The 27,333-nt window shown below is 46.7% G+C and overlaps 1 protein-coding gene across 1 annotated transcript in view; it reads right to left on the minus strand.

The window, feature by feature from the left end:
- LOC128702533 (uncharacterized) overlaps positions 1-14,291 on the minus strand; it is a 33,217-nt gene extending 18,926 nt beyond the window's left edge. The window contains exons 1-2 of the mRNA XM_070105335.1: positions 14,256-14,291; positions 731-1,715 (exon numbers count right to left, since the gene is read on the minus strand). Of these exons, the coding sequence (XP_069961436.1) occupies positions 731-1,715; positions 14,256-14,274 (1,004 nt within the window). The 5' untranslated portion in view covers positions 14,275-14,291. The remainder of the gene's footprint in view (positions 1-730; positions 1,716-14,255) is intronic.
- Positions 14,292-27,333: the final 13,042 nt, after the last annotated feature.

Consider the following 27,333-nt stretch of genomic DNA (forward strand, 5'->3'; position numbering starts at 1 on the left):
AGTCCCTCAGCCTGAAATTGATGTGTTCGGTCAGGCTGATAGACTGATTACCTCAAACTCCTCATGTCCCACCTTTTTCTGCATTGGACCGTAGAAGCCACTGGCTGGAAATTTTTTTCTAGAATAGAGATACGCCAATGTTACACAAGCGTCTCTTTTATCAACTTCTGGGGTTTTTAAGCCATTTATTCACAGTGCAGTGGAACCTCGGTACTCGAACAGCTCCCTACTCGAACAAAGCTCAGCACTCGACCAAACAAACACAACTTGCCAGAACTTCACTGAAAACTATTTCATGTTGCTTCACATTTATTTTTATATATTTGTATAAATAAGCCACCATAGGGCCTACGAATATTAGTGATAACAGCCAACCAAAAAGAAAATTGGTGGGGAAAAATTTGTTCGATGCTCGAACAGATCAGCACTCAAACAGCCTTCTGGAATGAATTAAGTTCGAGTACAGTGGACCCCCGGTTAACGATATTTTTTCACTCCAGAAGTATGTTCAGGTGCCAGTACTGACCGAATTTGTTCCCATAAGGAATATTGTGACGTAGATTAGTCCATTTCAGACCCCCAAACATACACGTACAAACGCATTTACATAAATACACTTACATAATTGGTCGCATTGGGAGGTGATCGTTAAGCGGGGGTCCACTGTATATCTACTGTTAATACATCGTTTGTAAAATAAATGAGAAAATGAGAAAAGGGTGAAACTCACAGCTGACCATCTTTGTGAAGTGTGTGTAGGAGGCGTGGCCGACCTAAGATGTTCGGTGAAAGGTCTAGGTGATGGTAGCAGTTGTAAAAAGGGAGAGAGACATTGACAGGCTGGGGCTTATACTTGGGCAGTGTTGGCTTTACTCTCTGAGATGTTGCCACTCCAAACACTGGGACTGATGGCCTGGAAGATAGCGGAGGAGAACTATATGGGTTCTCTGTGTTTTGGATGTCGCATGGTTGCCACTCAGAATGCTTCACCATGGTGGTCTCTGACGCATGCAAGGAATCAGGAATTTCAATTTTCACATTAAATTCTTTGCTATTGCTCTTAACAGTTGGATACCAACAACCATTAGCCCCAAATACACCTATGTCTGGCTTATCTGGTTCTGAATTATTCTCCTGGCTTTCCTCCGTAACTGGTACAGGTGGTGATACATCACTGCTCGTATGATCTGGCAATATGTTTGTGACAATGACGGGGGGTGTACTATCTCTTGAAGAGTCTTCGAAGTTTTCTACTTGTGACAGAAGTAGGCACGGCGGAGAGGCATATGTAGGCTCGGGACTCAATGCTTGTCCTGAATAATCGTACCTGTATGATTCGTCATTTCTGTTCTCGTCATCAGATGGACTCGACAAGGTCATGGGCATCACAGGGCACACTGTGTACATGACACATGGGTATGGAGACCCATACCCGACATATGTATCACAATATATTGGAGAGCCGGAGTTTATAGGCACTGGGCTGTTAGGCTGGGCATTATAGATTGCATTCTCCCCATTGGGCATCATGGAATCATTTGGAGAGTACACAATAGGCACTACTGGGGTTAGAGGGCTAAGTGGACTAGGAGGGGATGATAGAGGGTACTGATGAGTCGGGAACATGCATCCAAACACTGACTGGGGTTGAAAGGTGTTAACATCTGGTGACCTCAAGGACATCCCTTCGGTAATTTGCGTCATCGCTGTCGCTTCTGCAATAGACAAAAAATAAAAGGATTAATGCTTAAATTTGTTGTTTGTATATGTACAGTGTCCTGACTAGCCAGGCTGTGGTTTTTATGATGGTTTACATGCGGCCAGCAGTAACAGCCTGGTTGATCAGTCCTTGATCCACCACGAGGCCTGGTCGTGGATGCATTGACCCCCGGAACACCCTCCTGGTATATATAAACAAATAATGATTATTGCTACTGTAGTCTTAAGCCAGAAATTGGATCTGTCTTATAGTTCCCTGAATTAAGACAATACTTTCCACATCCCCCCAACAGGTGCTGCATAATCCTATGGGTTTAGCTCTCCCCCTTGATTATAATAATAATAATAATAACTATGTATCATCCATCTATGTTTATACAGAGATGGATGATACATAGTTATTATTATTATTATTATCATATAGAAATATAGGGTGTCGACAAAAACACTCCCTGATTTCAAACCGGTATAACATGTAACTTTATTGCAATAAGTCTTTCACAGTTAGTAGCTTCAGATGCTGGATTTCATTTAGTCTCATGTGGTATAGGGTAGCATACACACAGATGATGATCAAACTAAATGTAAATTATGTGATCAGGCATATGGTCACTCTCTTGAACACTATGTGCTTAATTGTCCACTTATTGAGGAATACAGAGACAGACAGTATAATAACCTATGTGACATGTCAAGATATCTTATTAATGAAAATAAGATACCAGATATACTAAGCAAATTTCCTAAATTTGCTTGTAACAGATAAGTGAACTATAGATATGTAAATATAAATCCATATGTATTCCTGTTAACCCTTTGGGGCCTAGTTCCTAGGCCTTTTGTGTATCCATATGCTCTCGCGCTACCGTCCACAGGATGGATATGGGGTGCACAATAAACTAGCCACTTTGGTGGCAAAATCTAAAAATCTAAATCTTCAGTGATCGAAATTTTCAGCTCGTCCAGGGTTGCAGGTAGTCGTGGTACGTGAGCTGTGGTCTTCACGTACCCCCAAAGAAAGAAGTCACAAGCAGTTAGGTCTGGTGACCTCTGTAAATGGCCTGCAAAGGTATTTAGGCTTAATTCTGGGAACCAGAGCACAGATTCAATTCCCTAGATCAAGAGCCCCTTACCAGCGTCAAGGAACCTCCCTTGGGGGAGGAGTACAGTATACATAATATAATATTAGACCAAGTCAATTTATTTAGGTACAGGTCCCCTCAGGGAAGGTTCCTTGATGTTGGTGAGGGGCTCTTGATTTAGGGAATTGGATCTGTGCTCCAGTTCCCCGAATTAAGCCTGAATGCCTTCCACATCCCCCCCAGGCGCTGTATAATCCTACGGGTTTAGCGCTTCCCCTTGATTATAATAATAATTAGGTACAGGTACACAAAAATAGTTACATAAATTATGATACATAGTAACATATGTGCAGAACAACCACTGTGAAGAAAATAGCGAAATCACAGGCGCTTTCGTGATTTCTCACATTATCAAGGAACAGGTCCTTGATAATTTGAGAAATCACAAAGTGCTTGGAATTTCACTATTTTTTTCACAGTGGTTGTTTTGCATATTGTGATATCACCTGTTTACTGTGATCTTGTTGCATAGCAACATATATTTGTAAATTATCCACATGAATAACCACAAAAAAGTTATAGTGACTTCTTGCCATGGGGGTCCTTGTGACTTATTATTATGGGGGTCCTTGTGACTTATTATTATGGGGGTCCTTGTGACTTATTTCCATGGGGGTCCTTGTGACTTATTATTATGGGGTCCTTGTGATTTATCATGGGGGTCCTTGTGACTTATTACCCTGGGGGTCCTTGTGACTTATTATTATGGGGGTCCTTGTGGCTTATTTCCATGGGAGACCTTGTGACTTATTACCCTGGGGGTCCTTGTGACTTATTATTATGGGGTCCTTGTGGCTTATTTCCATGGGAGACCTTGTGACTTATTACCCTGGGGGTCCTTGTGACTTATTATTATGAGGTCCTTGTGATTTATCATGGGGGTCCTTGTGACTTATTACCCTTGGGTCCTTGTGACTTATTATTATGGGGGTCCTTGTGATTTATCATGAGGGTCCTTGTGACTTATTACCCTGGGGGTTCTTGTGACTTCTTATGGGGGTCTTTGTGATTTATCATTTGGGTCCTTGTGACTTATTACCCTGAGGGTCCTTGTGGCTTATTACCATGGGGGTCCTTGTGACTTATTACCATGGGGGTCCTTGTGACTTATTACCCTGGGGGTCCTTGTGACTTATTACCCTGGGGGTCCTTGTGACTTATTACCATGGGGGTCCTTGTGACTTATTACCATGGGGGTCCTTGTGACTTATTACCATGGGGGTCCTTGTGACTTATTACCATGGGGGTCCTTGTGACTTATTACCATGGGGGTCCTTGTGACTTATTACCATGGGGGTCCTTGTGACTTATTATCCTGGAGTTTACCTGGAGAGAGTTCCGGGGGTCAATGCCCCCGGAGCCCGGTCTGTGACCAGGCCTCTGGGAGTCCTTGTGACTCATTTCCATTATGGGACCCATGGACTTATTAACATGGGGGTCCTTGAGGTGACAAGACATATATAAACTTACTATACAAGGCATTAAAACCTTTACATTCAAACAACCTTAACCAGGCCATTTTAGCCACACATTTCTACACAAGTCATCCATGTTGACCTGTCTAACGTGCTGTGCACAGGGCCGGGAGCTGCAACTCGACCCCTGCAACCACAAATAGGTGAGTACAAGAAGAGAAACATTCATACTGTGAGATCCACCACTGGGATCCTCACACTCCTCGGATCAAACTCTCACATAATAGCTGCAGTGACAAGTGCAGGAGCAGTGTTATGACACTTGTGGGTTTAGCGCTTGGCTATGATTGTAGTAGTAGTATGATTGTAATAGTAGCAGTAATAGTAGTGGTAAGAATAGTAACAATAGTAGTGGTAAGAATAGTAGTAACAATAGTAGCAGCAGCAGTAATAGTAGTGGTAAGAATAGTAACAATAGTAGTAATAGTGGTAAGAATAGTAGTAACAATAGTAGTAGCAGCAGTAATAGTAGTGGTAAGAATAGTAACAATAGTAGTAATAGTGGTAAGAATAGTAGTAACAATAGTAGTAGCAGCAGTAATAGTAGTGGTAAGAATAGTAACAATTGTGGAAAATTTTATAGGGTGCTTACCTGTATGTACCTCAACATTATATACACACAAGTAATCTCATTGGGAGACAACCATATTGTTTACCGTAGTCACCCCGTGTAGACATGTGAGAAAACTTAACCACCTCTGGTCACAACAGGTGGCCCCTCGACCCTCACAATCTTTCAATTCAAAGTTTGTTCTCTATAAGGATTACAATGCTGAGTTTACAGAAATTTGGTTATTGTTTGGTTTAACATGTAGTAAAATTGAGATTACAGAGTGTACCACTAGAACGCTTAGCATGGCTAGGCATTTCGGGCATACTTAGTTTTATTCTTAAATGTAAAATATTACAAATTATGAGGTAAGTTGGTATTATGGCTAAGTGACTAAATACTATTTTGTGAGTTTAGCAGTGTGAATGCTTTTGTTTTGGCACAGTATATAGTTTCAGTATTGGAGTATCACAGGATTCATTATATTAAGACTGAGATTAATATTTCTGTTTATGGTCAAATGAGTGTGCGAGTGTAAGTGTGAACCACCAGGTGGTATTCGTGAAGTTAGTTGACGGGGTGTATCCGAGACCAGTATAAATTGGGAAGCACCCTCAAGCACGGCGCTACTAATTAATTGTGGACTGTATAGATTATATTAGTTTAGCTGAATGAAGGGGGGGGGGGTAGGATACACCTGGACACATCCATCAAGGAAAAACATTTGCACATAATCCCACCACTTACGAGATGTTCTCTGGTGGTCACTTGATGTAGCTGGATCACTCATAACCTATCCTGCTACACCGACACGGTTCTTATTCCAGCAGGACAAGGTATCCGTCGGTTTGTCCCGGTTTAGAAGTCGTGATTCCATAAAGCATAATCACTAAATCCCATCCCTGGCAGCACACCCCCCCACTCTTCAAAGATCTAAACTTACTCCCAGTTCAGTACATCCACACTTACTACTGTGCAATCTATATCTACAGGGCCTTAAACTCTAATATCAACCTTGACCTAAAACGCTTTCTTGATAGTTGTGACAGAACCCACAGGCATAACACCAGACACAAACATCTCTACGACATTCCCCGTGTTCGACTAAACCTTTACAAAAATTCAATGTATGTCAAAGGCCCTAAAATCTGGAACACCCTACCTGAGAACTCTAGAACTGCAGACACATTCATCACCTTCAAAACTACCATTAGAAAACATCTTATCTCCCTGATACACCCCGTCAACTAACTTCACGAATACCACCTGGTGGTTCACACTTACACTCACTCACTCATTTGACCATAAACAGAAACATTAATCTCAGTCTTAAAATAATGAATCCTGTGATACTCCAATACTGAAACTATGTACTGTGCCAAAACAAAAGCATTCACATTGCTAAACTCACAAACTAGTATTTAGTCACTTAGCCATAATACCAACTTACCTCATAATTTGTAATATTTTACAATTAAGAATAAAAAAGTCTGCCCGAAATGCCTAGCCATGCTAAGCGTTCTAGTGGTACACTCTGTAATACCTAGCCATGCTAAGCGTTCTAGTGGTACACTCTGTAATACCTAGCCATGCTAGGTGTTCTAGTGGTACACTCTGTAATACCTAGCCATGCTAGGTGTTCTAGTGGTACACTCTGTAATACCTAGCCATGCTAAGCGTTCTAGTGGTACACTCTGTAATACCTAGCCATGCTAGGTGTTCTAGTGGTACACTCTGTAATACCTAGCCATGCTAGGTGTTCTAGTGGTACACTCTGTAATCTCAATTCTACTACATGTAAACCAAACAATAACCAAATTTCTGTAAACTCAGCATTGTAAACCTTATAGAGAATAAACTTTGAATTTGAATCTATCCTCGGTGCGAGTCACGCGTTCACTCGGAGCAGGGCGATCTATTTCACATCCCGCATTCTCTTAACTCAATGTTATTATCACTGATTACATTACCATTCACAAGACGATTTAACGTCTCATAATTATTATACACATTAGAGGTCACTCCATTAAGATCTGAGGCCGATGAGCGAGGATTAACACACGGGTATTTCCCCTGGACACACACATGGCCGTGCACCTGTCACGCCCGGTCGAACATTATTCACTAATTTTACCACATTTTTACGGTGGTCCCGTAAATCACATTCCCTCACTCTTCACAAGGGACAGTCACGACACTTCCTATTATGAATTGAGGCCTATATTGATTCTTAGGCCGCCGTGAACGCCAGTTTCCTCATTCCCGGGATTCTCAATCTCCTTACCCATTCAAAACACTGCCAGCACCTAGTGCCCCAGCTCGACCCCCCCCGCACATCTGCGCAGGCGCAGCGGGTACCCAGCTGCTTCCATTAAAAATGCCCCTCAAGGAAGGTTCCTTGATGTTGGTGAGGGGCTCTTGATTTAGGGAATTGGATCTGTGCTCCAGTTCCCCGAATTAAGCCTGAATGCCTTCCACATCCCCCCCCCAGGCGCTGTATAATCCTCCGGGTTTAGCGCTTCCCCCTTGATTATAATAATAATAATCCATTAAAAATGCAAATACATTTTGACCTGGTGGCTAAAGATCCCGCTTCACACACGGAGGGCCCGGGTTCGATTCCCGGCGGGTGGAAACATTTCGACACGTTTCCTTACACCTGTCGTCATGTTCACCTAGCAGCAAATAGGTACCTGGGTGTTAGTGGACTGGTGTGGGTGGCATCCTGGGTGTTAGTGGACTGGTGTGGGTGGCATCCTGGGTGTTAGTGGACTGGTGTGGGTCACATCCTGGGTATTAGTGGACTGGTGTGGGTCGCATCCTGGGTATTAGTGGACTGGTGTGGGTCACATCCTGGGTATTAGTGGACTGGTGTGGGTTGCATCCTGGGTGTTAGTCGACTGGTGTGGGTCACATCCTGGGTGTTAGTCGACTGGTGTGAGTGGCATCCTGGGTATTAGTGGACTGGTGTGGGTCACATCCTGGGTGTTAGTCGACTGGTGTGGGTGGCATCCTGGGTATTAGTGGACTGGTGTGGGTCACATCCTGGGTGTTAGTCGACTGGTGTGGGTCACATCCTGGGTGTTAGTGGACTGGTGTGGGTGGCATCCTGGGTGTTAGTGGACTGGTGTGGATGGCATCCTGGGTGTTAGTGGACTGGTGTGGGTCACATCCTGGGTATTAGTGGACTGGTGTGGGTCGCATCCTGGGTATTAGTGGACTGGTGTGGGTCACATCCTGGGTATTAGTGGACTGGTGTGGGTTGCATCCTGGGTGTTAGTCGACTGGTGTGGGTCACATCCTGGGTGTTAGTCGACTGGTGTGAGTGGCATCCTGGGTATTAGTGGACTGGTGTGGGTCACATCCTGGGTGTTAGTCGACTGGTGTGGGTGGCATCCTGGGTATTAGTGGACTGGTGTGGGTCACATCCTGGGTGTTAGTCGACTGGTGTGGGTGGCATCCTGGGTGTTAGTCGACTGGTGTGGGTGGCATCCTGGGGGACAAGATTAAGGACCACAATGGAAATAAGTTAGACAGTCCTCGATGACGCACTGACTTTCTTGGGTTATCCTGGGTGGCTAACCCTCCGGGGTTAAAAATCCGAACGAAATCTTATCTTATCTTATCTTATCTTAACACATTAAACACTTATTAGGCACTATAGCTTCGGAAATTAAATAATTTCCACAACAATAGCAGTAGTGGTAAGAATAGTAGTAACAATAGTAGCAGCAGTAATAGTAGTGGTAAGAATAGTAACAATAGTAGTAATAGTGGTAAGAATAGTAGTAACAATAGTAGTAGCAGCAGTAATAGTAGTGGTAAGAATAGTAACAATAGTAGTAATAGTGGTAAGAATAGTAGTAACAATAGTAGTAGCAGCAGTAATAGTAGTGGTAAGAACAGTAACAATAGTAGTAATAGTGGTAAGAATAGTAGTAACAATAGTAGTAGCAGCAGTAATAGTAGTGGTAAGAATAGTAACAATAGTAGTAATAGTGGTAAGAATAGTAGTAACAATAGTAGTAGCAGCAGTAATAGTAGTGGTAAGAATAGTAACAGTAGTAACAGTGGTAAGAATAGTAGTAACAATAGTAGTAGCAGCAGTAATAGTAGAGGTAAGAACAGTAACAATAGTAGTAATAGTGGTAAGAATAGTAGTAGCAGCAGTAATAGTAGTGGTAAAACAACCAATAGCAATTACCAATAAGTAACAGTAAGCAGTAATAGCCAGCAGTAAGCAACAACCAACAGCAACAACCAACCAGCAACAGAAGCAGCAATAGCAGCAGCAACAATACCAATAGCAGTAACAATAATAGTAACAGAAGCCAGTAACAGCAGTATACTAATAACTACCAACAGCAATAACAACAGCAACAGAAGCAGCAATAGCAGCAGCAATACCAACCAACCTGAAGTAGCAAGTAATTAATGAACAGTAACAGAAGTCAAAAATAGCAGCAGCAACAACTACCTAACAGCACAAAACAGCAACAGAAGCTAGCAATCACGCAGCAGCAATAACCACCAATAGCAACAATAAACAGCAACAGGAAGCTTAGCAACAGCAGTCAGGCAACAATACCAAGAGCAATAACAACAGCAAGCAAGAAGCAGCAATTAGGCAGTAGGTGGCAACAACACTCAATAGCACAATACAACAGCAATTAGAGAAGTAGTAAAATAGTAGTAATAATAATAGTAAGAATAGTAATAGTAGTAGTAGTAGTAATAATAATAATGACAGTAATAGTAGTAATAATAATGACAGTAATAGTAGTAATAATAATAATAGTAATAATAATAATAGTAGTAACAGCACCTTTCAAGGCAGGTGAAATTGCCGACCTAGAAAATGTACAGAGAACTTTCACGGCGCGCATAACGGAGATAAAACACCTCAATTACTGGGAGCGCTTGAGGTTTCTAAACCTGTATTCCCTGGAACGCAGGAGGGAGAGATACATGATTATATACACCTGGAAAATCCTAGAGGGACTAGTACCGAACTTGCACACGAAAATCACTCACTACGAAAGCAAAAGACTTGGCAGACGATGCACCATCCCCCCAATGAAAAGCAGGGGTGTCACTAGCACGTTAAGAGACCATACAATAAGTGTCAGGGGCCCGAGACTGTTCAACTGCCTCCCAGCACACATAAGGGGGATTACCAACAGACCCCTGGCAGTCTTCAAGCTGGCACTGGACAAGCACCTAAAGTCAGTTCCTGATCAGCCGGGCTGTGGCTCGTACGTTGGTTTGCGTGCAGCCAGCAGCAACAGCCTGGTTGATCAGGCGCTGATCCACCAGGAGGCCTGGTCACAGACCGGGCCGCGGGGGCGTTGACCCCCGAAACTCTCTCCAGGTAAACTCCAGGTAATAGTAGTAGTAGTAGTAATAATAGTAACAATAGTAATAATAATAGCAAGAGTAGTAGTAGTAATAGTAGTAGTAATAATAACAATAATAATAATAATAATAATAATAATAATAATGATAGTAATAGTGGTAATAATAGTAATAATAATAGTAATAATAGTAATAATAATAATAGTAGTAATAATAGAAGTTAGAATGATGGCACCCCTCAAGGTAGGTTCCTTGACGCTGGTGAGAGGCTCTTGAATACCTTCCATACCCCCCCCCCACACAGGCGCTGTATAACCCTACGGGTTTACCACTCCCCCTTTGATTATAATAATACAATCATCGCAAATACCACGGGGGGGTATTATATATATATATATATATATATATATATATATATATATATATATATATATATATATATATATATATATATATATATATATATATATATATATATATATATATATATATATATATATATATATATATATATATATATATATATATATATGGAGCGAAACAGAATAACTTCAAGAGTGTATCAGTCTGTAGTGGAAGGAAGGCAGGGTAGGGGTCGGCCTAGGAAAGGTTGGAGGGAGGGGGTAAAGGAGGTTTTGTGTGCGAGGGGCTTGGACTTCCAGCAGGCATGCGTGAGCGTGTTTGATAGGAGTGAATGGAGACAAATGGTTTTTAATACTTGACGTGCTGTTGGAGTGTGAGCAAAGTAACATTTATGAAGGGGTTCAGGGAAACCGGCAGGCCGGACTTGAGTCCTGGAGATGGGAAGTACAGTGTCTGCACTCTGAAGGAGGGGTGTTAATGTTGCAGTTTAAAAACTGTAGTGTAAAGCACCCTTCTGGCAAGACAGTGATGGAGTGAATGATGGTGAAAGTTTTTCTTTTTCGGGCCACCCTGCCTTGGTGGACCACCCTGCCTTGGTGGGCCACCCTGCCTTGGTGGGCCACCCTGCCTTGGTGGACCACCCTGCCTTGGTGGACCGCCCTGCCTTGGTGGGCCGCCCTGCCTTGGTGGTCCACCCTGCCTTGGTGGACCACCCTACCTTGGTGGGCCACCCTGCCTTGGTGGACCACCCTGCCTTGGTGGACCACCCTGCCTTGGTGGGCCACCCTGCCTTGGTGGACCACCCTGCCTTGGTGGACCACCCTGCCTTGGTGGACCACCCTGCCTTGGTGGACCACCCTGCCTTGGTGGACCACCCTGCCTTGGTGGACCACCCTGCCTTGGTGGACCACCCTGCCTTGGTGGGCCACCCTGCCTTGGTGGACCACCCTGCCTTGGTGGACCACCCTGCCTTGGTGGACCACCCTGCCTTGGTGGACCACCCTGCCTTGGTGGACCACCCTGCCTTGGTGGACCACCCTGCCTTGGTGGACCACCCTGCCTTGGTGGACCACCCTGCCTTGGTGGACCACCCTGCCTTGGTGACCACCCTGCCTTGGTGACCACCCTGCCTTGGTGGACCACCCTGCCTTGGTGGACCACCCTGCCTTGGTGGACCACCCTGCCTTGGTGGACCACCCTGCCTTGGTGACCACCCTGCCTTGGTGACCACCCTGCCTTGGTGGACCACCCTGCCTTGGTGGACCACCCTGCCTTGGTGGACCACCCTGCCTTGGTGGACCACCCTGCCTTGGTGGACCACCCTGCCTTGGTGGACCACCCTGCCTTGGTGAACCACCCTGCCTTGGTGGACCACCCTGCCTTGGTGGACCACCCTGCCTTGGTGGACCACCCTGCCCTGGTGGACCACCCTGCCCTGGTGGACCACCCTGCCTTGGTGGACCACCCTGCCTTGGTGGACCACCCTGCCTTGGTGGACCACCCTGCCTTGGTGACCACCCTGCCTTGGTGACCACCCTGCCTTGGTGGACCACCCTGCCTGGTGGACCACCCTGCCTTGGTGGACCACCCTGCCTTGGTGGACCACCCTGCCTTGGTGGACCACCCTGCCTTGGTGGACCACCCTGCCTTGGTGAACCACCCTGCCTTGGTGGACCACCCTGCCTTGGTGGACCACCCTGCCTTGGTGGACCACCCTGCCTTGGTGGACCACCCTGCCTTGGTGGACCACCCTGCCTTGGTGGACCACCCTGCCTTGGTGACCACCCTGCCTTGGTGGACCACCCTGCCTTGGACCACCCTGCCTTGGTGGACCACCCTGCCTTGGTGGACCACCCTGCCCTGGTGGACCACCCTGCCCTGGTGGACCACCCTGCCTTGGTGGACCACCCTGCCTTGGTGACCACCCTGCCTTGGTGGACCACCCTGCCTTGGTGAACCACCCTGCCTTGGTGGACCACCCTGCCTTGGTGGACCACCCTGCCTTGGTGGACCACCCTGCCCTGGTGGACCACCCTGCCCTGGTGGACCACCCTGCCTTGGTGGACCACCCTGCCTTGGTGACCACCCTGCCTTGGTGGACCACCCTGCCTTGGTGGACCACCCTGCCTTGGTGGACCACCCTGCCCTGGTGGACCACCCTGCCCTGGTGGATCACCCTGCCTTGGTGGACCACCCTGCCTTGGTGACCACCCTGCCTTGGTGGACCACCCTGCCTTGGTGGACCACCCTGCCCTGGTGGACCACCCTGCCCTGGTGGACCACCCTGCCCTGGTGGACCACCCTGCCCTGGTGGACCACCCTGCCCTGGTGGACCACCCTGCCCTGGTGGACCACCCTGCCCTGGTGGACCACCCTGCCCTGGTGGACCACCCTGCCTTGGTGGACCACCCTGCCTTGGTGGACCACCCTGCCCTGGTGGACCACCCTGCCCTGGTGGACCACCCTGCCCTGGTGGACCACCCTGCCCTGGTGGACCACCCTGCCCTGGTGGACCACCCTGCCCTGGTGGACCACCCTGCCCTGGTGGACCACCCTGCCCTGGTGGACCACCCTGCCCTGGTGGACCACCCTGCCCTGGTGGACCACCCTGCCCTGGTGGACCACCCTGCCCTGGTGGACCACCCTGCCCTGGTGGACCACCCTGCCCTGGTGGACCACCCTGCCCTGGTGGACCACCCTGCCCTGGTGGACCACCCTGCCCTGGTGGACCACCCTGCCCTGGTGGACCACCCTGCCCTGGTGGACCACCCTGCCCTGGTGGACCACCCTGCCCTGGTGGACCACCCTGCCCTGGTGGACCACCCTGCCCTGGTGAACCACCCTGCCCTGGTGGACCACCCTGCCCTGGTGAACCACCCTGCCCTGGTGAACCACCCTGCCCTGGTGAACCACCCTGCCCTGGTGAACCACCCTGCCCTGGTGAACCACCCTGCCCTGGTGAACCACCCTGCCCTGGTGAACCACCCTGCCCTGGTGAACCACCCTGCCCTGGTGAACCACCCTGCCCTGGTGAACCACCCTGCCCTGGTGAACCACCCTGCCCTGGTGAACCACCCTGAACCACCCTGCCCTGGTGGGAATCTGCCAGTGTTAATAATAAAATATAATATATATATATATATATATATATATATATATATATATATATATATATATATATATATATATATATATATATATATATATATATATATTATATATTTATATATATATAAACATTCTAGTTAAATTCAGTATATATAAAAATATATTTAAAAATTATTGGAAAAAATCGACCCACGAATAAAAAAAATTATATTTTAATCCTCACGTAGATAATTTCAACCCAAATTATATCTTATTATATATTATAGATAATTATATTAGTTAAAGAATATATAAATGTAATTATAAACTCTGGGAAATAAAATGGAAGATAAATAAAGCGAAAAAAAAAATAAGACAGGAAATTTTGGGAGATTTCGACTCCTGAGTCGTCAATAAAAATCTATTTTTTTTAGCTTTTTAGGCTATTAATGACTGGGGATCCTAGGCCTATACGTGCAGGGAGGCCCATAGGCCTAATCAGAGTAACACAGGGTCAAGAAGAGGCCTAAAAAAGGGGGAAAATCATGGTAAATAAGGGTGAACCTGAGACAGGAGGCGCCATGCTGTCTGGGAAGCTCGGTCAACAACATTAAATTTTGGTTCTTTTTTTTGACTCATTTTTTTATTTAAAAATGTTGTAATAATGTTTTTCTTGATTGTTTATTATAGATTTTGCTTTTTTTATTTGTTTTTTGTTGTTTTGGAAATGGGAAGATTGGTTAAATAAGATAAGAGATAAGATTTCGTTGGGATTTTTAACCCCGGAGGGTTAGCCACCCAGGATGTGACCCACACCAGTCCACTAACACCCAGGATGTGACCCACACCAGTCCACTAACACCCAGGATGTGACCCACACCAGTCCACTAACACCCAGGATGTGACCCACACCAGTCCACTAACACCCAGGATGTGACCCACACCAGTCCACTAACACCCAGGATGTGGCCCACACCAGTCCACTAACACCCAGGATGTGGCCCACACCAGTCCACTAACACCCAGGATGTGGCCCACACCAGTCCACTAACACCCAGGATGTGGCCCACACCAGTCCACTAACACCCAGGATGTGGCCCACACCAGTCCACTAACACCCAGGATGTGACCCACACCAGTCCACTAACACCCAGGATGTGACCCACACCAGTCCACTAACACCCAGGATGTGGCCCACACCAGTCCACTAACACCCAGGATGTGACCCACACCAGTCCACTAACACCCAGGATGTCACCCACACCAGTCCACTAACACCCAGGATGTGACCCACACCAGTCCACTAACACCCAGGATGTGACCCACACCAGTCCACTAACACCCAGGATGCCACCCACACCAGTCGACTAACACCCAGGATGCCACCCACACCAGTCCACTAACACCCAGGATGCCACCCACACCAGTCCACTAACACCCAGGATGCCACCCACACCAGTCCACTAACACCCAGGATGCCACCCACACCAGTCCACTAAAACCCAGGATGCGACCCACACCAGTCCACTAACACCCAGGATGCCACCCACACCAGTCCACTAACACCCAGGATGCCACCCACACCAGTCCACTAACACCCAGGATGCCACCCACACCAGTCCACTAAAACCCAGGATGCGACCCACACCAGTCCACTAACACCCAGGATGCCACCCACACCAGTCCACTAACACCCAGGATGTGACCCACACCAGTCCACTAACACCCAGGATGTGACCCACACCAGTCCACTAACACCCAGGATGTGGCCCACACCAGTCCACTAACACCCAGGATGCCACCCACACCAGTCCACTAACACCCAGGATGCCACCCACACCAGTCGACTAACACCCAGGATTCCACCCACACCAGTCCACTAACACCCAGGATGTGACCCACACCAGTCCACTAACACCCAGGATGTGACCCACACCAGTCCACTAACACCCAGGATGTGACCCACACCAGTCCACTAACACCCAGGATGTGACCCACACCAGTCCACTAACACCCAGGATGTGACCCACACCAGTCCACTAACACCCAGGATGTGACCCACACCAGTCCACTAACACCCAGGATGTGACCCACACCAGTCCACTAACACCCAGGATGTGACCCACACCAGTCCACTAACACCCAGGATGCCACCCACACCAGTCCACTAACACCCAGGATGTGATCCACACCAGTCCACTAACACCCAGGATGTGACCCACACCAGTCCACTAACACCCAGGATGCCACCCACACCAGTCGACTAACACCCAGGATGTGACCCACACCAGTCGACTAACACCCAGGATGTGACCCACACCAGTCCACTAACACCCAGGATGCCACCCACACCAGTCGACTAACACCCAGGATGTGACCCACACCAGTCGACTAACACCCAGGATGTGACCCACACCAGTCCACTAACACCCAGGATGTGACCCACACCAGTCCACTAACACCCAGGATGTGACCCACACCAGTCCACTAACACCCAGGATGTGACCCACACCAGTCCACTAACACCCAGGATGCCACCCACACCAGTCGACTAACACCCAGGATGTGACCCACACCAGTCCACTAACACCCAGGATGTGACCCACACCAGTCCACTAACACCCAGGATGTGACCCACACCAGTCGACTAACACCCAGGATGCCACCCACACCAGTCCACTAACACCCAGGATGCCACCCACACCAGTCGACTAACACCCAGGATGCGACCCACACCAGTCGACTAACACCCAGGTACCTATTTGCTGCTAGGTGAACAGGACAACAGGTGTAAGGAAACGTGTCGAAATGTTTCCACCCGCCGGGAATCGAACCCTGGCCCTCCGTGTGTGAAGCGGGAGCTTTAGCCACCAGGCCACCGGGCCACCAGGCCACCGGGCCACCGGGCCACTAGCCACCAGGCCACCGGGCCACTAGCCACCAGGCCACCGGGCCACTAGCCACCAGGCCACCGGGCCACTAGCCACCAGGCCACCGGGCCACTAGCCACCAGGCCACCGGGCCACTAGCCACCAGGCCACCGGGCCACTAGCCACCAGGCCACCGGGCCACTAGCCACCAGGCCACCGGGCCACTAGCCACCAGGCCACCGGGCCACCCAGTCAGGACTAAACCCAACTGCTAAGCCTGGATAAACTATAACGAAGACGACATAAAAGACAACAGGGACTCTGCGGGTGCTGACTGCAACTGACTGGAAGCACTTCAACTTTGACTGGAAGCACTTCAACTTTGACTGGAAGCACTTCAACTTTGACTGGAAGCACTTCAACTTTGACTGGAAGCACTTCAACTTTGACTGGAAGCACTTCAACTTTGACTGGAAGCACTTCAACTTTGACTAGAAGCACTTCAACTTTGACTGGAAGCACTTCAACTTTGACTGGAAGCACTTCAACTTGGTGACCTGGTGGCTAAAGCTCCCGTTTCACACACGGAGGGCCCGGGTTCGATTCCCGGCGGGTGGAAACATTTCGACACGTTTCCTTACACCTATTGTCCTGTTCACCTAGCAGCAAATAGGTACCTGGGTGTTAGTCGACTGGTGTGGGTGGCATCCTGGGTGTTAGTCGACTGGTGTGGGTGGCATCCTGGGGGACAAGATTAAGGACCCCAATGGAAATAAGTTAGACAGTCCTCGATGACGCACTGACTTTCTTGGGTTATCCTGGGTGGCTAACCCTCCGGGGTTAAAAATCCCAACGAAATCTTATCTTATCTTATCTAACTTTGACTGGAAGCACTTCAACTTGCAATGACTGGATATGGTTCAGGGACACGTTATTGCGAAGACGACGCAAAACGCACATCGCAACCACTTCAGCCCTAAAAACGCACAAAGACACAGCTCTACGGCAATGGCACTTTTAAGTTATTTGAATTTTTAAGCAAAAGTCAGATAATTTATGTGTATTGTGGTGGAGGTGCCGGATCATTTAATGATTGAAAAAGATTTACATCATTGTAAGGACGTCTGAGAGTATCAGCTAAGTATGTAGTCCAGTAGTCATGATATGTTTCAAGTCTGTCAAGTTGTTTGTCACTAAGTGCCCCCTCATGGAAGGTTCCTTGATGTTGGTGAGGGGCTCTTGATTTAAGGAATTGGATCTGTGCTCCAGTTCCCCGAATTAAGCCTGAATGCCTTCCACATCCCCCCTCCCCTGGGAGCTGTATAATCCTACGGGTTTAGCGCTTCCCCCTTGATTATAATAATAATAATGTCACTAAGTGTCTTCCAGTACACGTTCAAAACTGGTGTGTTTGTCGTGAGGTGGAGAGGTTCACTGGTGGCAAATTCTTCCCACCTCACTCCCAACACCCAGCGTAATGCACGATTCTGGATACGTTGAAATTTTAGTGCGTTAGTCTTGGCGATTAACGTCAGAGCGAGTGGAAAGTAAGAGAGTAGAGGACGAATGAGTGCTTTGTAAAGATGTGGCTGGTGGCCTGGTGGCTAAAGCTCCCGCTTCACACACGGAGGGCCCGGGTTCGATTCCCGGCGGGTGGAAACATTTCGACACGTTTCCTTACACCTGTTGTCCTGTTCACCTAGCAGCAAATAGGTACCTGGGTGTTAGTCGACTGGTGTGGGTCGCATCCTGGGGGACAAGATTTAAGGACCACAATGGAAATAAGTTAGACAGTCCTCGATGACGCACTGACTTTCTTGGGTTATCCTGGGTGGCTAACCCTCCGGGGTTAAAAATCCGAACGAAATCTTATCTTGTCTTGGGACTGGCTCCTCGCAGCTTATATAACCTTGAGAGTGCAGTTCCAGCCTCTGTGGTCTTTGTAGTAATGTGAGATTTTAGGTTCAGTGTGTGGTCGAGGGTCACACCAAGGACAACTGTCGAGAAGGAGCGTGGGATGGGGGTACAGGAGGTGCTTGTTTTGAGTTCGGCAGGAGTGGGGACATCACGCATTCTATGGAAGTAAGTGATTTTTTACTTATTTGGGTTGGTTTTGATGCGCCATAATAATTCCCAGGCGGTAATCCTGTCGGCCTCTCTGTGTTCTGCGTGCAAAGTTTATTCTCTATAAGGATTACAATGCTGAGTTTACAGAAATTTGGTTATTGTTTGGTTTACATGTAGTAAAATTGTGATTACAGAGTGTACCACTAGAACGCTTAGCATGGCTAGGTATTACAGAGTGTACCACTAGAACACCTAGCATGGCTAGGTATTACAGAGTGTACCACTAGAACACTTAGCATGGCTAGGTATTACAGAGTGTACCACTAGAACACTTAGCATGGCTAGGTATTACAGAGTGTACCACTAGAACGCTTAGCATGGCTAGGTATTACAGAGTGTACCACTAGAACGCTTAGCATGGCTAGGTATTACAGAGTGTACCACTAGAACACCTAGCATGGCTAGGTATTACAGAGTGTACCACTAGAACACCTAGCATGGCTAGGTATTACAGAGTGTACCACTAGAACACCTAGCATGGCTAGGTATTACAGAGTGTACCACTAGAACACCTAGCATGGCTAGGTATTACAGAGTGTACCACTAGAACACCTAGCATGGCTAGGTATTACAGAGTGTACCACTAGAACACCTAGCATGGCTAGGTATTACAGAGTGTACCACTAGAACACCTAGCATGGCTAGGTATTACAGAGTGTACCACTAGAACACCTAGCATGGCTAGGCATTACAGAGTGTACCACTAGAACACCTAGCATGGCTAGGTATTACAGAGTGTACCACTAGAACACCTAGCATGGCTAGGTATTACAGAGTGTACCACTAGAACGCTTAGCATGGCTAGGCATTTCGGGCAGACTTAGTTTTATTCTTAATTGTAAAATATTACAAATTATGAGGTAAGTTGGTATTATGGCTAAGTGACTAAATACTAGTTTGTGAGTTTAGCAATGTGAATGCTTTTGTTTTGGCACAGTACATAGTTTCAGTATTGGAGTATCACAGGATTCATTATTTTAAGACTGAGATTAATATTTCTGTTTATGGTCAAATGAGTGAGCGAGTGTAAGTGTGAACCACCAGGTGGTATTCGTGTAGTTTCGTGTGTTGTGAGTTGAGTGATGTCGTGTGCGTAAGAAAGGGTAACTGTGTTTGGGTAAAGAGGTTCAGGTAAATCATTCGTGTAGAGTATATATAGGGTGGGAGACAGGACAGAGCCTTGGAGTACACCCGCTTTTAATGTGAAATAGTCCGAATAATGATCTCTGAACCGTATACGCATCGTTCGGCCATCTAGAAAGTGACATAATAATTTCATCATATTTATAGTTAAGTCAAAGGAAGTGCAAAGTTTGTATTTTAATCCTTCATGCCAAACAGTATCAAAAGCTTTCTCTACATCTTTGGCGACAAGGGCGGAGGTACAGTTCTGGGCTTTATTGATACGTACATAGTTCAGGATCACATTCAAAACGTCTTGGGTAGATCGTTTTTTCCGGAAACCGAATTGTCTTTCAGTAAGCAAGTTATGTGTCTCTAGGTGAGTCCTGAGTCGCATATTTACAAGTCGTTCAAAGGTCTTACCCAAAATTTCAAGGAGGCTACTTGGTCTATAGTTATTGGGGTCAGTCAAGTCTTTCCCAGGTTTTGGTATCAGACATGCAGTTGCAGATTTAAAGAATGGGGGGAAATAGCCAGATGCAAGAGAGGCATTAAAGAGGTCAGTGATAGCAGAAGCAACAGAAAGTGGAAGGTGACGAAGGACTGAATGTGACAGACCTGAAGCACCTGGAGCTTTTTTAGGAAGGTGTGTTAGTAAGGAGTGAACATCATTTACAGTAAAAGGAGAGTTTAGAGGATGTGTGAAAGATAGGGTGTTTAGGTTTATGATTGGATCAGGACTGGTTAAATCTTCATGGTTGGATACCCATCTCTCTATGTCTAATGTGTGTGCTATGACAGCTTGGTCTGGTGGATAAGATAAGATTTCGTTCGGATTTTTAACCCCGGAGGGTTAGCCACCCAGGATAACCCAAGAAAGTCAGTGCGTCATCGAGGACTGTCTAACTTATTTCCATTGGGGTCCTTAATCTTGTCCCCCAGGATGCGACCCACACCAGTCGACTAACACCCAGGTACCTATTTGCTGCTAGGTGAACAGGACAACAGGTGTAAGGAAACGTGTCGAAATGTTTCCACCCGCCGGGAATCGAACCCGGGCCCTCCGTGTGTGATGCGGGAGCTTTAGCCACCAGGCCACCGGGCCACCGGTCCAGGCCACCGGGCCACCGGTCCAGGCCACCGGGCCACCGATGTGGGTGGAAGATGTTTTCCCATATGTCTTTGAAAATATGTACCGCTTCAGCAGGGTCAGAGATCTGTCTGTTGTTGCCCCTCACGGAAGGTTCCTTGATGTTGGTGAGGGGCTCTTGATTTAGGGAATTGGAACTGTGCTCCAGTTCCCCGAATTAAGCCTGAATGCCTTCCACATCCCCCCCCCGGGCGCTGTATAATCCTACGGGTTTAGCGCTTCCCCTTTCATTATAATAATAATGTCTGTTGTTGCTGTTTATGTGTCTAAAGGTTGTGGATGGAGGGGTGCCTGTAAGTTTCCGAATGGATGACCAGAATGCTTTGGGATCTCTTGTACGCTGTACATCTGTTGTGTTTATAACTGATTGCCAATGTCGGGCGTGGTCATCGTCTAGGCTATGGATGATATGTGTACGTAAAATAGTGAGGTCCCATCGGATGATATTGAGTCTGTTTTGATTTGCTAGGAAACGGTGTCTGTAACATGTGAGTAATCTTTTGGTTCTTTCTGATGGGCGAAAAGAGTATCGTACTTTGTGGTGTGTCATTACCTGGAGTTTACCTGGAGAGAGTTTCGGGGGTCAACGCCCCCGCGGCCCGGTCTGTGACCAGGCCTCCTGGTGGATCAGCGCCTGATCAACCAGGCTGTTGCTGCTGGCTGCACGCAAACCAACGTACGAGCCACAGCCCGGCTGATCAGGAACTGACTTTAGTTGCTTGTCCAGTGCCAGCTTGAAGACTGCCAGGGGTCTGTTGGTAATCCCCCTTATGTGTGCTGGGAGGCAGTTGAACAGTCTCGGGCCCCTGACACTTATTGTATGGTCTCTTAACGTGCTAGTGACACCCCTGCTTTTCATTGGGGGGATGGTGCATCGTCTGCCAAGTCTTTTGCTTTCGTAGTGAGTGATTTTCGTGTGCAAGTTTGGTACTAGTCCCTCTAGGATTTTCCAGGTGTATATAATCATGTATCTCTCCCTCCTGCGTTCCAGGGAATACAGGTTTAGAAACCTCAAGCGCTCCCAGTAATTGAGGTGTTTTATCTCCGTTATGCGCGCCGTGAAAGTTCTCTGTACATTTTCTAGGTCGGCAATTTCACCTGCCTTGAAAGGTGCTGTTAGAGTGCAGCAATATTCCAGCCTAGATAGAACAAGTGACCTGAAGAGTGTCATCATGGGCTTGGCCTCCCTAGTTTTGAAGGTTCTCATTATCCATCCTGTCATTTTTCTAGCAGATGCGATTGATACAATGTTATGGTCCTTGAAGGTGAGATCCTCCGACATAATCACTCCTAGGTCTTTGACGTTGGTGTTTCGCTCTATTTTGTGGCCAGAATTTGTTTTGTACTCTGATGAAGATTTAATTTCCTCATGTTTACCATATCTGAGTAATTGAAATTTCTCATCGTTGAACTTCATATTGTTTTCTGCAGCCCACTGAAAGATTTGGTTGATGTCCGCCTGGAGCCTTTCAGTGTCTGCAATGGAAGACACTGTCATGCAGATTCGGGTGTCATCTGCAAAGGAAGACACGGTGCTGTGGCTGACATCCTTGTCTATGTCGGATATGAGGATGAGGAACAAGATGGGAGCTAGTACTGTGCCTTGTGGGACAGAGCTTTTCACCGTAGCTGCCTCGGACTTTACTCTGTTGACGACTACTCTCTGTGTTCTGTTAGTGAGGAAATTATAGATCCATCGACCGACTTTTCCTGTTATTCCTTTAGCGCGCATTTTGTGCGCTATTACGCCATGGTCACACTTGTCGAAGGCTTTTGCAAAGTCTGTATATATTACATCTGCATTCTTTTTGTCTTCTAGTGCATTTAGGACCTTGTCGTAGTGATCCAGTAGTTGAGACAGACAGGAGCGACCTGTTCTAAACCCATGTTGCCCTGGGTTGTGTAACTGATGGGTTTCTAGATGGGTGGTGATCTTGCTTCTTAGGACCCTTTCAAAGATTTTTATGATATGGGATGTTAGTGCTATTGGTCTGTAGTTCTTTGCTGTTGCTTTACTGCCCCCTTTGTGGAGTGGGGCTATGTCTGTTGTTTTTAGTAACTGAGGGACGACCCCCGTGTCCATGCTCCCTCTCCATAGGATGGAAAAGGCTCGTGATAGGGGCTTCTTGCAGTTCTTGATGAACACAGAGTTCCATGAGTCTGGCCCTGGGGCAGAGTGCATGGGCATGTCATTTATCGCCTGTTCGAAGTCATTTGGCGTCAGGATAACATCGGATAGGCTTGTGTTAGTCAAATTTTGTGGCTCTCTCATAAAAAATTTATTTTGGTCTTCGACTCTCAGTCTGGTTAGCGGCTTGCTAAAAACTGAGTCATATTGGGACTTGAGTAGCTCACTCATTTCCTTGCTGTCATCTGTGTAGGACCCATCTTGTTTAAGTAGGGGCCCAATACTGGACGTTGTTCTCGATTTTGATTTGGCATAGGAGAAGAAATACTTTGGGTTTCTTTCGATTTCATTTATGGCTTTTAGTTCTTCCCGCGATTCCTGACTCCTAAAGGATTCTTTTAGCTTAAGTTCGATGCTTGCTATTTCTCTGACCAGTGTCTCCCTGCGCATTTCAGATATATTGACCTCTTTTAGCCGCTCTGTTATTCTTTTCCGTCGCCTGTAAAGGGAGCGCCTGTCTCTTTCTATTTTACATCTACTCCTCCTTTTTCTTAGAGGAATAAGCCTTGTGCATACATCGAGTGCCACCGAGTTAATCTGTTCTAGGCATAAGTTTGGGTCTGTGTTGCTTAGTATATCTTCCCAGCTTATATCGGTTAGGACTTGGTTTACTTGGTCCCACTTTATGTTTTTGTTATTGAAGTTGAATTTGGTGAATGCTCCCTCGTGACTAGTCTCATTTTGTCGGTCTGGGGCTCCATGCATACATGTCTGAACCTCAATTATGTTGTGATCTGAGTATATTGTTTTTGATATGGTGACATTTCTTATCAGATCATCATTGTTAGTGAAGATGAGGTCTAGTGTATTCTCCAGTCTTGTAGGCTCTATTATTTGCTGGTTTAAATTGAATTTTGTGCAGAGATTTAAAAGCTCGTGTGAGTGTGAGTTTTCATCAGAGCTGCCTCCTGGTGTTATTACTGCAACAATATTATTTGCTATATTCCTCCATTTTAGGTGCCTTAAGTTGAAATCCCCCAGGAGCAAGATGTTGGGTGCAGGAGCTGGAAGATTTTCCAGACAGTGGTCAATTTTTAACAGCTGTTCCTGGAATTGCTGGGATGTTGCATCCGGAGGCTTGTAGACTACCACAATGACTAGGTTTTGGTTCTCGACCTTTACTGCTAAAACTTCCACTACGTCATTTGAGGCATTAAGCAGTTCTGTGCAAACAAGTGACTCTGCAATGTACAGGCCAACCCCCCCCTTTTGCCTGTTCACTCTGTCACATCTGTATAGGTTGTAACCTGGGATCCATACTTCGTTGTCCAAGTGATCCTTTATGTGGGTCTCAGTGAAAGCCGCGAACATTGCCTTTGCCTCTGCAAGCAGTCCTCTGTAGCAGTTTGGGTAATTGATTGTTGAATACGTTGAATTTGTGTGTCTATGTCTGATACTGGTCTATTGTCATAGTTGTGTGTGAGATCAAGAGTGTTTAGGCGTTGTTTGAACAGATCCCAGTCCGCCTGAGAATAAGCTGGAGAGGGGCGAACTGGAATGAGTATAGGATTTGAGGAAATATGCAAAATGATAGGAATGTGGTCAGATCCAGAGAGCGGTCCTGGTGTTGTGTAGTGATGTAAGCGATTACTAGCTCTGTTTGTAAAAATTTTATCAGGGGTGCCTTGGCCATTGTGTGTATAGACTGTTGGGAAGTAAGGTCCGAGGTGTATGAGATGTTTCTGTGTTACAAGTGTATGAAGTTGCCTTCCATGCAAATTTGTGGAGTTGTCATGGAAGTCTGTGTGTTTGGTATTGAGGTCGGCAAGTAGGTATACAGGGAGATGTGTATGATTAAAAAGAATGGTTAAATCATGAATGTTAATGTTTTGGTGGGGTCTGGTATATGTCGTGTACAGGATGATGGGTCCGTGTATCGTGTAAATTTTCACAGCCATGCTGTGAGAATATGTAAATGGAAGGGATAAGAACTCATGTTTTATTGTACTTTTAACAAGAATAGCTACGCCATTCCAGTGTTCGGCAGGAGATTGACGGGCTGTATATCCTAAGTGTCTGACACGTTGATCATCACGTACACACGTGCTGTTTAATAACAACACGTCTGGTTGTTCTGATTCAACGAGGTCAGCAAGAATGTATTTGTTTGCGTTATAAGCTCTTATATTAAATTGAATAACCTTAAGGGCCATGGTGGGGGTTACTTGAAGGTCGAAATTGTAAGTCCTTCCTATTTTTATCGTGCTAACCCAGCACCTGATCTATATTTGGTCGGTTGTGTTTTACGGTTTCTGGATTGAGAACGGGAAGGGGAAGGTGAGAGGGGCCTGGAGTAGGAGGTGGGACTAGGTGTAGTGTTAAGATGAGAGGATGAGTTGGGGCGAGAGGGAGAGGGCGAGGGCGGGGCTTGATTCATTAAGTGCTGAACTTTTACCAGACAGTCGTCGAATCCGGGAGAGTTGGTACACTGTTGTATCATAATAGGAGGTCGAGACTTGAGAGTAGGAGAACGAGAAGGACGAGTAGAGGAAGAAGGAGGTTGAGATCGTTTGGTGTTGGAGCCAGAACTGGTGGAAGGATTAGGACAGGATTTTGGCATATGGGTGGAAGGAGAAGGGTCTGCCTGAGTAGAAGCTTGAAGAGGAGTTTCTGGAGTGGAGAGAGAGGAGTTGGGAAAAAGTTCATCCTTAGGAAGAAAGAAATCAGGAGGGAAAATGATGGGGTCAAAATTGTTGGCTTTCAAAAGATCATTCAGCATCGTTGGATAGTTGGCACTTTTAAATGCTTTATGACAGTATACAGCAGTGAGCACAATGGTCTCAAGGATATTAGATTGTTTTGAGAATGAAGAGGCCGAGGGAAGGTTGGTTTGTGCAGCAGCAGCATAGGAAGGATAAGCTGTAGAAGTGGTAGCAGGAGGAACATAAGAGTTTGGTTGGTAAGTGGATGAGGATGTTGTCTGTGTTTGTGAGCGTGGAGTCAAGACTGGGCTTGGGAGGTTCAGAGGTTGGTCTTTCCGTAATGAAGACACATATTCCTTACGAGTAGGGCAGTTGAAAGAAGTAGCAGAATGTGACTGAGAGCAGTGCAAACATTTTGGAGGGTTGGTACATTTTTGCCATGTGTGGCCTGGAGAAGAACACTTGGAACACAGCTGTTGCTTGTCACAAGTATTCTTTAGATGTCCAAACTCAAGGGATTTGTAGCACCGATGAATAGCGACATAGTTAGGTAGAAACAATGAAGTAGGTGGAATAAGAAAGTAGTTAGCTCGAACACCATGTTTGAACAGTTTATCAGCCTCATCTGGAGTGGAACATCTGATCTTAAGGATATTTGAGCGTTCAGGATGGAAAAGTTCCTCAACTGTGACTTGATTTTGAGTTGAAATGTCTGTCATCAAGGCGTCTTTGTTTTGGGTGTATTCGTTTAGCAGTGACGAGTCAACAAATTTTGCCACGACTGTACTCCTGGCCTTTTGATCAGGAGCCCAATCGATAGCAAAACCTGCCTGAAAGAGCTTTTCTCGGACTTCCTTACTTGTACATAGGTCATAGTTGATAGGATCAAGATTAACCTTACATCCGGTATGGGTCTTGAAGATGTTTATCACCCGAGCCTGGGTAATGTTGAAAAAGGTAGAGGCATAGTCAATCGTATCCTTGTCAGCTTTAGAGTACTCTAACATCAAGGCCATTGTCGGAAAACTGGGTCTCTGTGCAGTTGCCATGATGACAACAGCACAGGTGGATATGCCGCTTGAATCGTGAGTGGCGTCTAAGGGGCATCAAGTGCGTAATTCTGACAGATCATGTTTGTGTTGTAAGTGTACCTGCCAAGATTAGGCTTCCCGTGCGTTAATTACAAGGAATGCAGCCACGGGCACCGGACCAGACGAATACTCCCACCGACGCAGGAGCAGGTCCAGCCGATCCAGAAAAAAAGAAGAAAATTTTAGAGGAGAGAAAGGTGCTGGTGTCTTCAGATCGATATAGTCAAGCTGATCCACTGTGTGGGGATCTTTAACCACCTCAGTGAAGAGGGCTTGACTGGCCTCTGAGGAGATTACCGGGTGGCCCGGTGGCCCGGTGGCTAAAGCTCCCGCTTCACACGCGGAGGGCCAGGGTTCGATTCCCGGCGGGTGGAAACATTTCGACACGTTTCCTTACACTTGTTGTCCTGTTCACCTAGCAGCAAATAGGTACCTGGGTGTTAGTCGACTGG

This window comes from Cherax quadricarinatus, chromosome 98 (genome assembly GCF_038502225.1).
Source record: "Cherax quadricarinatus isolate ZL_2023a chromosome 98, ASM3850222v1, whole genome shotgun sequence".
Taxonomy (NCBI): domain Eukaryota; kingdom Metazoa; phylum Arthropoda; class Malacostraca; order Decapoda; family Parastacidae; genus Cherax; species Cherax quadricarinatus.